Below are 14,731 nucleotides of genomic sequence, written 5' to 3' on the forward strand. Positions count from 1 at the left end.
AAATGGACAGGCCATCATGGAGTCATCTGCGTTTCTGGCTGGGAGCCAGTCACTACCAGTTTCAAGCTCTGCCCTTTGGTCTCACTACAGCCCCCAGTGTGTTCAAATGCATGGCAGTGGTTATGGCTCACTTGAGGCATTTAGGATTCCAAGTGTTTCCATATTTAGACGACTGGCATCACAAAGCATTTACTTCAACAAGCAAGGGATGCCACCTTACAACTCTGTTCACACTTGGGGATTAGTATAAATTCAGAAAAATCTGCCTTGTTGCCATCGCAACATATAGTCTATATAGGAGCATACTTAGACACGGTCTCTATGATGGCAAGATTGCCGGCGGAAAGAGTTTCATTACTCAGCAAATCTTAAATCTCATGTCAAAGACCAGGATAAAAGCAAAAACAGTTCAAGTCCTGGGAACCATGACAGCAGCGATAACTTTAGTTCCTTTAGCTCACATGCACATGAGAACTCTTCAATGGCTTGCATTTACCTAATGGTCGTTACAGGCACTACTGATGTCCCATCAAATCATGATCACGGAATCTTGCAAGAGAGACCTGAGATGGTGGCTTCTTTCCAGCCACATGACAGTAGTTTGGCCCTTTCTCCTTCAACAGCCGATAGCCATTGTGACCACAGATGCCGCCCAGATAGGGTGGGGAGGCATTATCTGGGGACGACCCTCCAGGGCACCTGGTAGAATCTCGAGGCCCATCTGCTTATCAGTGTCCTAGAGATGAGCTTGGCATTGCAGGCATGTCAGGACTCTCTTCCACTAGGAACGATTGCAATTCAGCCAGACAAACATGTCTGTGGTCTGGTACATAAGCAAGGAGAAACCAGATCTTAACCCCTTTCTCAAGAGGCACTCAGAGTATGACAATGGGCAACATCTTCCCAACGCTTTCTAGTGGCAATGCACAGCCCAGGGAAATTCAACGTGATAGCCAACAGACTCAGCAGGGCAATACTCATGCCTCACGAGTGGTCCCTAAAGCAAGAAATAGTGGAAAGGATTTTCCGAAAATGAGGCCAGCCTTGCTGTGACCTCTTGACCACCCCCTTAAGGACCAAATGCAGTAACTACTTTGCCCTAGTCCTCCTTCCGGGGGAGTCAGCAAGGGATGCACTTGTGCACGATTGCCCCTTGGGACTTCTTTATACTTTTCCTCTTTTTCCTCTAATACCCAAAGTTATCCAGAAAGCCAAATCCTTGGGAAGCAGTCTGATCCTCATTGCCCCATACTGGCCTCGTCAGATTTGGCTCCCCTTCCTTTGGCCTCATCTTCAGGAGGAACTGCAGATTCTGGACCCAGCTCTGGACCTTCTGACTCCTATGTCAGGAACGCACCACCCCTCCCTCCAGACCCTCAAGTTGACAGCTTGGCTGCTCCAGTTCCAAAAAATAGTCAGACTTCCTACTCTAACGCCAGCAGTAAAGCACATGCTACTTTCTTCATGTAAGTCCTCTATCAGAAAGCTTTATCTCAGTAAATGGAAGAGATTTTCATATTGGGCTTCAGAAAGACATTTTGACCCTTTTCTGTGCTGATTAGCTCTATTTTGGACTTTCTGGTGGAATTGCTTCATAAAGGCTCCGCTGCAGCTACTCTCAAGGTTCAGTTGGCTGCAATTTCCAGTTTTCATATAGGTGATGTAAAACTCCAAATATGATGTCCCACAGGTTATGCAGAGCATTTCTAAAGGGCACCTGTTTAAGACCTCCCATCAAAGATCCTCTACCACCTTGGGATCTAAATTTTGTGCTATCTCACCTGATCCTTCCTCCATTTCAGCCTGCATCAACATGTGGTATTAAATTTTTATCATGCAAAACAATTTTACTGATTCCTATCACTTCTGCCAGAAGAGTCTGAGCTTCAAGCTTTGTCAATCAGACCTCCTTATATGATTTTCCATAAGGACAAGGTGTCTCTGCAGATTAATCCATCTTTCTTGCCAAAGGTGTGCTTGGAAACTAATCTTAATCAGTCTATTGAGCTACCAGTGTTTTTCCCCAATTATGGCAACAAGGCAGAATATGGACTCCCAACAGTTGAACGTGCATAGACAACTTCGCACAGAACTAAAGTTTTCAGGAAATCTGATCAGCTGTTCATCTCCTTGTTAGAGGCTAAAAAAGGTGATACTGTCTCAAATGTCACGCTTTCGAGATGGCTTTCAAATTTGTATACACTTCTAACAATAGACATCTTCCCTTTAAAATCAAAGGTCACTCCACAAGGGTGATTGCCACATCATCTGCATTTCTGGCTTGACTGCCACTAGATAATATTTGGGCTGCTGTAACGTGGGCCAAGCCTCATACCTTCATTACTCATTATTAGGTAGACATGGCCTCAAGGGACAGGGCCTCTCTTGGTTCCACTGTCCTGAAGAATATATTCCCGTGAGCAGCCCAGGAAATATGTTGCTAGGGACGTTGCCCCAACCAGTAAGAATTAAGGCAAGATAGGACAACATAACATAAAGAAGTTATGTACTTACCATAACGTTCCATGTTTGTTGTCCATCTTGCCTTCAGTCTTACGACCCACCCACTTTCCCCCAGCCTAGAGCTTCTGGAGGACCGAGAGGAATTTTTTCCTTCCACCAAGGAAGTTTTCTGACTTTCACATTACTTACTGTAATTTCCTTTAATTATGTGCAGGTTGATACTTGCTATAAGTACTGGCAAACAGGATCTGAGGAGGCACTGTAGTGCATCATGGGATAGGGTTTCAGCCACAAGCCAAGTGGAAGATTCTGAGCTTTAGAATGTGGCCGAGTCGGAACTGAGGATCGGTTCTGAGCCCAACCAGTAAGAATGAAGGCAAGATGGACAACAAACATGGAACATTATGGTAAGTACTTAACTTCTTTTTTGTGTGCGCACGCGCTCTTATGTTGAGGGGTCAGGTTTTAGGAAATCTTAAAAGTATACTGTGAGTTCTATTAGATTCCAAGAGTTTCGTTTGACTGAGAATGTTAGAGTTGGAAAACCTGAGTATGTCTAGAGTTTTATCATCGGCATACTTCTGACATCTTTGCAGATGTAAATAACGATGGTATGGTAAGGTATTCTTAGTTGACCCAATTTGTGACACCATTAGTTTAACTATTTAGCCCTCATTTTAGGTTCATAGGTTAGTACTAGGCTAACTGCTCTTGTGGGTCATTTAAGCCTAGTCAGTTATACCATTTGAGAATCAAACCCTGAATCTTGTGTCTATAAGGTAATCAACTTAACCATTATGCCAACCCCATCTATTACCACACAAAGTAGATGAAGTATTTTGCTTTACTGACTGATTTGTTTTCCTGCCCTACCCAAGGGCGCAGTTGCATCATTTCATGGAGGATGCTCCCTTTCAGGTGAAATTAGCTTTTTGGCATCCACACTGTTTGGCAGAGAAGTGAATAAGTGCCAGTCACCAAACATCTGTCATCTGTATGATTTCTTTTCATGCTTCCTTCTCCTCCTCATGCTGCTGCTGTAATCTTAGACATCATGTGTGGACACGCACACACATCAGCACCACTTATGCCTTTGTGCCGTCAGTGCTATCTTGATGTCTTCACAAAAACTGGGGCTGTATTTCAGTCACCTTAGCTTAGACTTCTCCACCAGAGTATACTTCTACAGTAGATAGCCCCAGTAACCCTTATAGTTGATCAGAAGCTGTTCTGGCCCAAATCCCACACCTTGTAATCAGCTTCTCAGATGTGCCAGGTCTGTTACTTGAACTCTAGTCTTCTGCATGATTAGGAGCCTCAACCTCTACACCAGTGAAACAGGAATATTTCATCCACTTTGTGTGGTAATAGATGTCACTGTGGTGTTCTGAGAATATTCTGTTTAACAGATTGTACATGTACAATTTTGACAAGAGTATAAAACAAAAAAAAGTGTTGCATAACTTGTATAAAAAATTTAAGATAAAGAGCAAGTGGATTTCTGCATGTTTTCTGCCATTTGCAGAGCATTAGCAAGCTAGTGATAAGTTAAAGCAGTACTAAAAAAGTTTCACTGTTAATGTTTTCATTCATTTGTAATTGAATTATAAGGAGCTTCTGTAGATAAATTGCTTTTCTTTTTATGTTTTAGTTCAACCTCATCAGCAGCAGCAACATGTAATAGGACAACAGTGAATAAACTCAAGGCTGGCTACTTTTACAGGCCCAGTACACTCATCTTGCTTCTAGCGACAGGAAGATTGTCACATGGTAAACTGTATGGATGCAGCAGTTCATATCTGGACATGTTGACTAAGCAGATGAACTAAGAAACTTTAAAGAATATCTTTTGATTTCCTACATTTATGAAAACACTTGAAATTACTCCAGCTCTGTTCACACTGATAACTGGAAGTTATTTATTCCCTTCTTATGACCCCACACTTCTCTAGTCCATCTGATTTCTATTTTCCTCAGCTAGCAAATGAAACAACAAAAAAGATTATCATTGCTACTGTTGCTAAAATCAAAGCCTGGGCAACCCTTTTCACTACTAACAAAACTTGAAAATCTTCATTTTCAGCAAACTGGTGGATTATTTATTAATCAAGATTGCTGAGGTGTCATTGTCATCAGACAGTGATATAACTTTTAAATTAAAAGAACTTTGTAGATAATATAAAACAATAAAAAAGTTTAAAAAAATTTAAAAAAAATTAAAAAAAAAGTTTTAAAAACTGATGCTTTTCTATGTGTTAATTTTTTCACCATACCTTTAAAATGTACGCTGAATACCTTCCAAACGAATGCACATTTTTATTAAGTAAATTATAAAGAAATGTGGAATTTGTATGTTTGTACATGACACTCTACCACTGGCCAGCAGGCACTTCACAGCCTAGAGTGTTGAGACTGAATGAGGATAAGTACTGCTGCCTCTCCTCACCTTCAGCTAGAATGCACACCTATGTTAGAAAATGCATCCCTCATTCCTTTAGCTAAAGGTCTGTCATTTAATATTCATCCAAGCTGATCTTAAATACTTGAATTTGAGCCAGTGGCTACCCCCAGGATGTGCAACCCACCTTGATGTCTGTTTACTAGCATTGTGCCACTCTTTAGTGAAGGCTAGGGAGCAATATAGCACCTCTTATACATGTGTATGTGTGTAGGAGAGTTATGCAAGCATATTGATTTATCATGTGTGGAATTGCCCATGTCACTCACTTGCATGACCTGCTCTTCAAGAGATGTAGTTGGGCTTAAAGGTAAAGCCCAATGTAGGAATGGGTGATGGCTCACTAGGCCACCCTGATTTCCTGTCTTTCTCCTTCAACAAAGGATGATTGTTCAGCCAGCTGTGGTCTTGCCAGAAAGGGGGGGGGTGCAAGCTGGCCATTGCAGAGGAGAGTTTCACAGTTTGAAGGAGAGGCACTGGTAGTAGATGGTGGTCAGTCCAACAGTATGGGGGAAGAAGACTGCCACTTATATAAAGCAAACATTGAAGTATTTTCCCTTTGTTTCCTGTCTTGATTTTGCAGTATTTACAGAATATTTTGGCTTTCTGTGAAATTATTTTATTTTTCTTTTATCTATTAACTGCTGCATTAGAGTTGCTCTGAAAGTCATTATATTGGTATTATTGTAATTAAATTATATATAATTATATTGTTATATTGGTGGAGAGGGGAATCTTTGTGACACATTCTTAAATCTAATTAGGATACTGCTTTCAAATTCAAGTCTTCAGTTTCTAATTGTAGCTTTTGAGAGAGACATATGAGCAAGATTTTGTTGTTCATGTTGTATTGCAAAGTGATACACTCAACCTTTTCAAAGAGAGTCAGGTTTTACACAGGCGGTAAGTGATCACACTTTTTCTTCAAGATGCACTGACTTTCAAGTGAAAATAAGTTTGTTGCAGAGTGGGGGAGCTTATACCCACTTATGGGGAATGTGGGGCAGATGCTTGCCTCCTGTACAGAATGATTTTAAAACAGTGTTGCATTTACTGGTATTGTTTACATTCTCAAGTACTTCTGATACAAGTTCGACTACTTGCTTATTCTGTGTGAGAAAATAATTGCCATCTTTTATGTTATGAGCTCAGGTATCTAATAAGTAGTGGTAACTCTGTTGATACCGTAACTTAAAAAGAAGTTTAACAAGTACTAGCTGTTTCCAGCAGAGCATTTAAAAGTGAAGAAAATGGAAATTTGCTGATAAAGAAAAGGCAGAGATAGTTATGCCAAAAGATATAATGTGATGTTGTCCTATCTTACCTTCATTCTTACTAGGTTGGGTTCGGATCCCATCCTTGGATCCATCTCGGACTTTATCTTCAAGCTGGAGGCCCTCTGCTAGCTCGTGGCTAAAACTCTATCCATGCATGCACCAGAAACCTCTCCAGATCTCATTTGCCACAAAACAAGATCGGGTAATTCATCTGTTAGCTCTGGCTAAATATCTTTTTCATTACTTGTTTTGTTTTTTTTTTTTTTTCAAACTTTATATTTTTTTACTCTGATATTTGTTGTTACTAGTGTATGTTAGTGGCTACTTATTTTTTCTACTATTGTGTGGTGCTCTTGTGATTGGCTATCGTCTTTTGTTACACCTTGTTATTCTTTCTCTCGGCTTTATTTGTGCACTGGTAAATAGTCTTTCCCTCTATTTCTTCTTGTATGTGTTTGTACTATAGACTTTTGTTACAGTTTGAGTTAGAGGACTGTAGCGCAGCTCGTTTAACTTAGAGGGCTTTTGTCATTCCCCATTCCTTGTGTGTTCCCTTTTCTGTTTCTTAGTATATAGCTTCACCCATTTAAGTTAGAGGGTGTAGCTTAGCTATATATCTTCCAAAAAATAAATAGTAGTAGTTTCCATTCTGTTTTATTTTCCTGTAGTTATCCATAATGTCTGGTAAAGAGTAGAGACCAGTGGGTTTCAAAAAATGTGAGAAATGTGACAAGAAAATGCCCCCTGAGTGATAAACACACACTTTGTGTTTATTGTCTTGGGGCTGTCCATCTCCAGTAGTCGTGCTCCATATGTCACGCTTTTAATCATAGATCCCTCCTGGAGAGAACAAAACAAACCGATCCTAATAGAACTGTTGAAAAACCCCCTTCTCAGAGGCATTGGAAGAAGGTTTGGGTTCATCTAAAGCTGACAAATCTTCCTCTTCTAAGTCTGACAAGTCTGCTAGATCTGGGAAGAGGTCTCCCTCTTCCACTTTATTGGAGTTGAAGCAAAAGATTTAAAAAATTATCCTCATTGGATCCGAAGGTTATTGGACCAGACAGAACTTCTTCGGCTCCAACCCCATCTTGTTCGGTACCGGTTGAATTTGAATTAAAGAGCCGGTCCCCCACCTTGGAACCGATCTCCCCTACTCTCAGATTTCCAGTTTTGCAAAGGTCAAAATCCCCTGCCTCTTCAACGTGATCTTCTAGGAATCTATCAGATGACAGTGTGGATCGTGTGATGCAGAGGCTCTTAAGGACACCGGCGCTGGCCAAGTTATTGTTGGATCTGACCTCGAGGGCTTTGGATCCTACAACATCCTCCTCCTCTTCTGCTCCGATTCCTCCTCCGATCTGACCCCTGGCTTCGGAGTCAGAAGATCCGGAGCTGGTCTTAGTGGTAACTGTTGGATTAGAGACCTACCACAGGTTCGATGGATCTGACCATGGCTTGGACGTCCTCCGCTCTATCGGAGCTGGAGGAATCTAGGAGCTAACACTCTCCAGTCAGGTCTGGGGGGTGAGTCGGATCCGACTTTGCCCCTCGGTGCCTCGGCTCAGCTGCATTCTGCTCCTACCTTGGCTCCTGGTCCATCATCTTTGGATGTTCTTCGTGTTTCAATGTTGCAGTCAACATGTTTGGGTTATCCCTGCCAGGATAGCCCTCGGCCGGCCCGAATACCAGAGGCTTAGTATTTCTGCGTCAGTTGCTGTCACTTGAGGACTGACGTCAGCTTGTCAGTAGTATAAAGTAAGGCAGCCGACGCCATTACACCAGTTTTTCTTGCCATGGAGCCCGAAGCAGAAGCAGTTCGCACGAGTGCCGGCCGGCCGCTGAATTTTTCATCTACCGAATTGAAGTTTTCTAAAGCTAAGTACCATGTTGGGGATCCTTTTTTCTTGCACTAACCTATGTCAGAAAAAGTTAATTGTCTCACCTGTGGAAAACAGATACCACACCAATACTTCCACTCTTACTGCATCACTTGTTTAGGCCCAGACCACGAAGTCCCTTGTTGTCGTTTCTGTGCTTTGTTCAACTCCAGAACTATCTGTTGTCGGGCCCTTATTGTAGCCAGATATTTTTGCTTACAGTCCTCGAATTCTGATATGGCTTTGGTAAGCCGTCCCACAGCAGATCTTCCGAAAAACCGTAAAGATAAAACAGAGACAGACCGCACATGTACAAACCTACCAAAGGCACTTCCATTAAGCTAGTCATCAGTTCTCCGGTACGCAGTGAGGCGCCTTTGCAGCCCCTGATGCCTGATTCTGTTGATTCGCAGGTTGCTACTGAGACCCTTTCGGAGTCCGGTATGCCGCAAAACTCTTCTTCAACTAAGGATTCTGTGGTTGTCTCACCCTTGGATGGGTCCGGAGCTGCTGAGCAGGCACTGGCTTCCAAGGAAGGCCTTCTCAACACAAACTGACGTCTTCTTTCATGACTACCATTCTAAAACTACGGAGTTTCTCAGGCCCAGGGTACAAACCACACCCAAGAAACCGACGACCCACTCTCAGGCACCTGCTACCTTGCCTCAGTCTCAAATGCTTAACATGGCTGAAGACCTTGTCATGCTGATCAGGGGAAGCCAAGCTACCCCCTCCAAAAGGAAAAGAGATCTGTCCCCTGAAGTTCTGTCTGAACAAGACTCAGATGAATCTGATGCATCTGAATATGAAGACATGCAACCCCTCTCCACTTATGAGGATTCTGATGCAGAGGATTCCATTCCTTCTGCCTCTCCCCCAGAGGATTTTTCCTTCGGGGAAACCCTGCAAACCTTAAGGGAGCATTTCCAATGGGAGAGTCAGGACTATCCTCAGTCTAAAAAGAGACTCAGAATTCCTAGATCTTCCACAACACAGACCCTTGGCCATCCCCCCAGTTCTAGATGTGGAGGAGGTTTTCCTCAAATCCAGCTTAACTCCTGATGCCCTTCCTCTTGCTCCCAGAAAACTAGACAGGTACTATAGAGTCCCTGACTCTCACAAATACCTTTTTAAAAATCCTACAGCTGACCCGGAGGTCATTTCTCAAGGACCAAAAGGGATTAAAGCTACCTTTACTAAGAATCCCACCCCTCAGACAGGGATTTCTGAGCGTTGGGCAGATAGGGTAAAAAAGTATACACCTCAGCTACTCTTGCTATCAGGGCACTAAATTGTCCGTTCCATATACTGAAATTTCAGCAACATACCTTGGAACTCCTTAAACAAAAAATGGCTTCCTTTCCTGCTTGGGCAGATTCAAAAGATTTACAAGAGTTAATGCATTTTGCAAATCAAGTAACTAAACACACCTTGCACTGTGGTTTTGACACCCTAGAAGCTTCTTGCAGGGCAGCAGTCACTGGATCTGTCATTGGAAGGCATGCATGGCTTAAGGAACAGCCCCTGCCAGACCATGCCAAATCTAAATTGGTGAATGCCCCCTTGCACAAAGATAACTTATTTGGCACTAAGGCAGATGAAGTTTTAAAAAAGATGGAAGAAAAAGCAAAATCTATGCAAACAGTTAAGGATTTCTTGTAGGTCCAGCCCCTTAGGTTCAGCAGGCATTGTCCCTTCAAACACTGGTCCTTTACTGCTCCCAGTAAACCGGCCCAGCCTAGGCCCCGTGGAAGCAGACCACCCAGACAGCAGCCCCAGGGAATGCAGAGATCTAAGCAGTGGACTACCACCACTTCTAAAACAGGGAGTTCTAAGCCACCCCCTTATGGTAAGAACTCACAATGACTCACCTCCTCCACCCCCTCCCTGTGCCCACTCCAACGTACCCCTAGGAGGAAAACTCTCCTTTCACTTAAGCACCTGGGCCATCATTACCACCGTCCACTGGGTTCTGAACATTGTGTCTCAGTGATACAAAGTTTCCATCCACACCCTTCCAACCCCCAAAGGGTTCCCAGATCTACCTCCAAATCAGTGGGCAGAGGCACAAGAACAAATTCAAAATGCTCACCCTTCAGCAGCTGCTACCCATGCTCTCCAAAGACGCTTGGTTAGCCACCCTAGATCTAAAGGAGGCCTACCTCCACATCCCTATCAAGGAAGTATGCTTCAGGGCAGAATCTCAACACTTTCAGTTGTCTCCGCTTCCCTTTGGCTTATCTACTGCTCCCAGAGTTTTCACAAAATGTCTGGCTCCGGCCGTTGCATTTTGCAGACAAATGCACCCCCAGCTGTCCAGACCCTCACCACAGACGCATCAGACTATGCTTGGGGTGCACACATGGATGGCAGGTGTATACAGGGCCAGTGGAGCTCACAGCAAATCCCTCTGCACATCAGTCAAAAAGAGATGATGGCTGTGCAGCACGCCTTGCTAGCTTTCAAGCCCCTTTTCTTAGGGCCTCTCTTGATCAAAACAGACAACACCACTGTGATGTGGTACATCAGCAAGCAAGGAGGGACTCATTCCTACCCCCTATGCAGGCTGGCCATGACCCTTTGGAGCACAGCCTCTGCCGTGCAACTGTACCTATTAGCACAATTCCTGTCAGGCTTTCTCAACTCCCTGGCAGACCAATTAAGCAGAACTCTTCTGGACCCACATGAGTGGCAACTCAACAGAAGTACTTTCACTCTAATAACTCAAAAATAGGGAACCCCGAAGGTCGATCTATTTGCCTCCCACACCAACCATCAGCTCAGCAAATTCTGCACCAGGGAGCATCACTGCATGGCTTGGAGAGTGGATGCCCTGTCCTTCCCCTGGGTCAATCTATTGGTCTATGCCTTTCCTCCCCTGCCTCTCATCCCCAGGGTACTGCTCAAAATAAGGGAGGAAAAACCCAGGACCATTCTTATAGCTCCAGACTGGCCCCGGCAGCACTGGTACCCCTTACTAGGTAGCCTGTCCCCGCTACCCCCTTGGCATCTTCCACAGATTACAAACCTTCTAACCCAGAGGGAAGGGGAATTCATGCATCCCAAATTGCACACACTCAATTTGGCAGGTTGGCTTATTCCCTAACCCCGAACCAATGTGCCAACTTCAGTAAACAGGTTCTGGATGTTATCCGTGAGGCCAGATGCCCCAGCACCAGAAAGTCTTATGCTGATAAATAGAAAAGGTTCTGCACCTGGATCCAGGCTAAGGGACCCAATATGGCACAGCCCTCCCTCCCTGTCATCCTGGATTACTTAGCTGACCTACTACACAGTGGCTTCTCTTTCTCCTCTATTGAAATTCATGCCTCTGCTATTTCTGCTTATTTTCCCACTGAGCAGCCCTTTTCCTCACACCCTCTAATCAGACAGTTCTTAAGAGGGGCTAGCAACTTGGAGGGCACCCAGAAGGGCACCAACACCAGCTTGGGACTTTAACCTCTTATTGGAAAAGCTCACCCTCCTCCCTTTCGAACCAGTTTCTTCTGCAGAGCTAAACTTTCTCTCCTGGAAGACGGCTTTCCTTCTGGCCATCACTTCAGCCAGAAGAGTTTCTGAGCTGCAAACACTCATGGCTGTGGAACCCTTCATCATCTTCTATGCAGACAGGGTATCCCTCAGAACTATCTCATCCTTCATGCCCAAGGTGGTGTCTAGTGTGGCTCTCAACCAAACCATTCATTTGCCCACCTTTTTTCCTAATCCCAAGAACAGAGGGGAAAGGATTCTTCACTCGTTAGATGTGCACAGACCCCTCAGATTCTATCTAGACAGGACTAAATCCTTCAGAAAGTCTGATCAACTGCTGGTTAGCTTTGCTACAGGGGAAGAAGGCAAAGCCATCTCCAAACCATTTCCAAATGAAATGGATAGCACACTGTATCCATTTCTGCTACAAATAGCGTGGAAAGCCCCCCCCCCAGGGGGTCAGGACACACTCCACCAGAGCAGCCTCCACATCTTCAGCTTTCCTCAGAGGAGTCCCCACCAAGGACATCCTGGAGGCTGCCACCTGGATTTCTGTTCACACTTTTACCAAGCATTACCACCTGCCTCTCTTCTCCAAATCCAGGGCAGAGTTTGCCTCTGCAGTCTTGCAGGGCATCCTAGCCAGCCCCTAGTTTAATGACTGCCTCCATCCTTTTCCTCAGCTTTGGGAATCAACCCAAATGTGATGACTGCAACAGTGAAACATGAAGAACATAGTACAGTTGTGTACACTTACCATAAATGTAGATGTTGGAGTGTATTCACTGTTGCAGTCCTGGTTTCCATCCCCCTTTCTTCTCTTTCTTTTTTATTACCATTCTAACTTGTTTTTTTTTCTTTTTTCCTTTCCTTACAAGGGACATATTGGTATTTATTTTCCACTGGTGGGGTTTCTTCCACCAGAACATGGCCTCCTACCTGGGGGCTCCCTGACAGGTTAGGGCAAGAAAAACTGATGTAATGGCATTGGCTGCCTTACTTTATACTACTGATGACCTGCCGTCAGTCCTCAAGCAACCAAGGCAGAAATACTAAGCCTCTGGTATTCAGGCCGGCCAAAGGCTACCCTGGCAGGGATAACCCAAATGTGATGACTGCAACAGTGAATACACTCTAACATCTACATTTATGGTAAGTGTACACAGTTGTACTTTTCGGGGGGGGGGGTCCCTCGGCTTTTTCAGATGCAGGGATATCCTCGGATCAGGGACGGGGGGCTTTCAAGGTCATGAGGAGAGTGTTGTCTCCACAGACAGGTCAACAGTCATCTCCGGATATTCCTCCCCCTAAAGCATCGGTGTCTGCCCCTGTACCATTGCATCCACAGGGACACAGGGATCCAAGGCCTCAGGATGCCCCACAGAGCACTTCCCACTTTTCTGAAACCTCCCCAGAATACTCTTTTGAGGAGGTCCCCATAAGCGACTGTGCAAAAGAAAGCATTTAGACTCACCTGAAGAGTCTGTCACTTCTGATACGAACCTTGATGAGGCAGAAGGGTCCCCACAGTCACCTCCTGATGATGTCTCCTTTGGAGACATCCTAGAAATGCTTAAGCAGAGAGGCAGCTGGAAGTCCACCAACCCTTCTGTGGAGGAGTCTGTGTACCTGAAGGCTTTTGGATCTCACCGTTCCACCTCTTGGGTGTCTCCGCCTTTCAATGAACTTATGGATCTAGTTTGTACGAAGGCATGGGAGTCCCCAGATTCTGTGGAACCTGTTCCTAAGAGGCCAAACAAGTTTATTACCGCCCCCTCAGACAAGGTTTATCTAACTTAGGGTTGTCCCAGTAGATGCCATGGTTCTTGGTGGCAGCCACCAAGAAAGAACTCTAAGACATCTTCTGTCCATCCTCCAAACAAGGAATCTTGGAATATGGACAGATATGGAAAGCGCATTTTCTCTTCAGTGGCCTTTCTCCTCAGATCGCAGAATCACCTCACTCATTTTACAAGACTACAGAAGGATCTCCTAAAAGAGCTAGGAAATATACTCCAAGGTTCAGTAGCTGAAGGGGTTGTGGACAAGGTATCCTCTCGGCTCTCTACCTTAAATTCATCATCAGTGCCTCCACAAGACTCATTTCTTATGTAGCAGATGGGGCGAGTAGAGCAGCTGGTTCAAGAATTTCCTTGAGGAGACATTTGTGGATGCGCTTGTGTGACTTTGTGGAACCCTTTAAATCTTCCTTTATAAATGCCCCAGTTGATGGCTCATTCTTAGTTGGGCCTAAAGTGAAGGACACACTTACCTGGTCTGAACAGGAAGGAAAGACTCTGCCATGGGAGACCATTTTTCCATGCCTAGTGGAAAATCACAGAGATCTTTTCAGGGCACACATGGTGAAACTTCTCCCAGAGGCTGAGGGGGAATTAAAAATGGAAGACGCCGACCATGCAGCAGAGGGGGTCTACAGAATCAGGGAGACAGAATTTCTTTCTTTGGTAGGCCCTTTAAGTGCTCCTAAATGGAGGCCCACTTGTCTAGCTCTGTAGGCCTTCGGGGGTCGCCTATCTTTGTACCCAGAAGCTTGGCAGCAAGTAACAAAAGACAAATGGGTACAAAGCATCATATCCAGAGGTTACCCCATCCCCTTTTCCCTCCCCTTCCCAAGATAAAAAAGGTTCCTGACTTCCCACCCAGTCAAAAGGACAAGCAACTATAGAAATTCGAAAGTTGCTAGACAAAGGAGTCATCCAGTGAGTCCCCGCAGACCAAATAAGATCTGGAACTTACTCAAGATTCTTTTCAGTTCCAAAGAAAACAGGGGACTGGAGACTTATTCTGGATCTCAGCATTCTAAATAAATCAGTGAAAAAGACCAAGTTCCAGATGGTAAGACTGCAGTTGATACTCCCATTCCTGGGACAAGATGACTGGATGTGCTCTATAGACTTCCAGAATGTGTACTACCACATATAAAAATGGACAGGCAATCCAGGAGGCACTTGCACTTTTGGCTGGGAGCCAGTCATTAAAAATTTTGATCTCTGCCCTTTGGACTCACTACAGCCCCAGAGTGTTCACCAAATGAATGGTAGTAGTAGCGGCTCACTTGAGACGTCTAGGATTCTGGGTGTTTCCATACTTAGATGACTGGCTCCTAACTGCCTCAACCAGGCATCTGGTAATAAAAACAAGAG

General features: G+C 44.5%; 1 protein-coding gene across 1 annotated transcript in view; it reads left to right on the top strand.

Moving 5' to 3' along the window:
* Positions 1-4,443, top strand: part of ATXN2 (ataxin 2) — a 2,781,632-nt gene extending 2,777,189 nt beyond the window's left edge. Inside the window, exon 29 of the mRNA XM_044068622.1 lies at positions 4,115-4,443. Coding sequence (XP_043924557.1) covers positions 4,115-4,158 — 44 coding nt within the window. The 3' untranslated portion in view covers positions 4,159-4,443. The remainder of the gene's footprint in view (positions 1-4,114) is intronic.
* The last annotated feature ends 10,288 nt before the right edge of the window (positions 4,444-14,731 follow it).

This window comes from Protopterus annectens, chromosome 4.part0 (genome assembly GCF_019279795.1).
Source record: "Protopterus annectens isolate FY-2018-M chromosome 4.part0, PAN1.0, whole genome shotgun sequence".
Taxonomy (NCBI): domain Eukaryota; kingdom Metazoa; phylum Chordata; order Ceratodontiformes; family Protopteridae; genus Protopterus; species Protopterus annectens.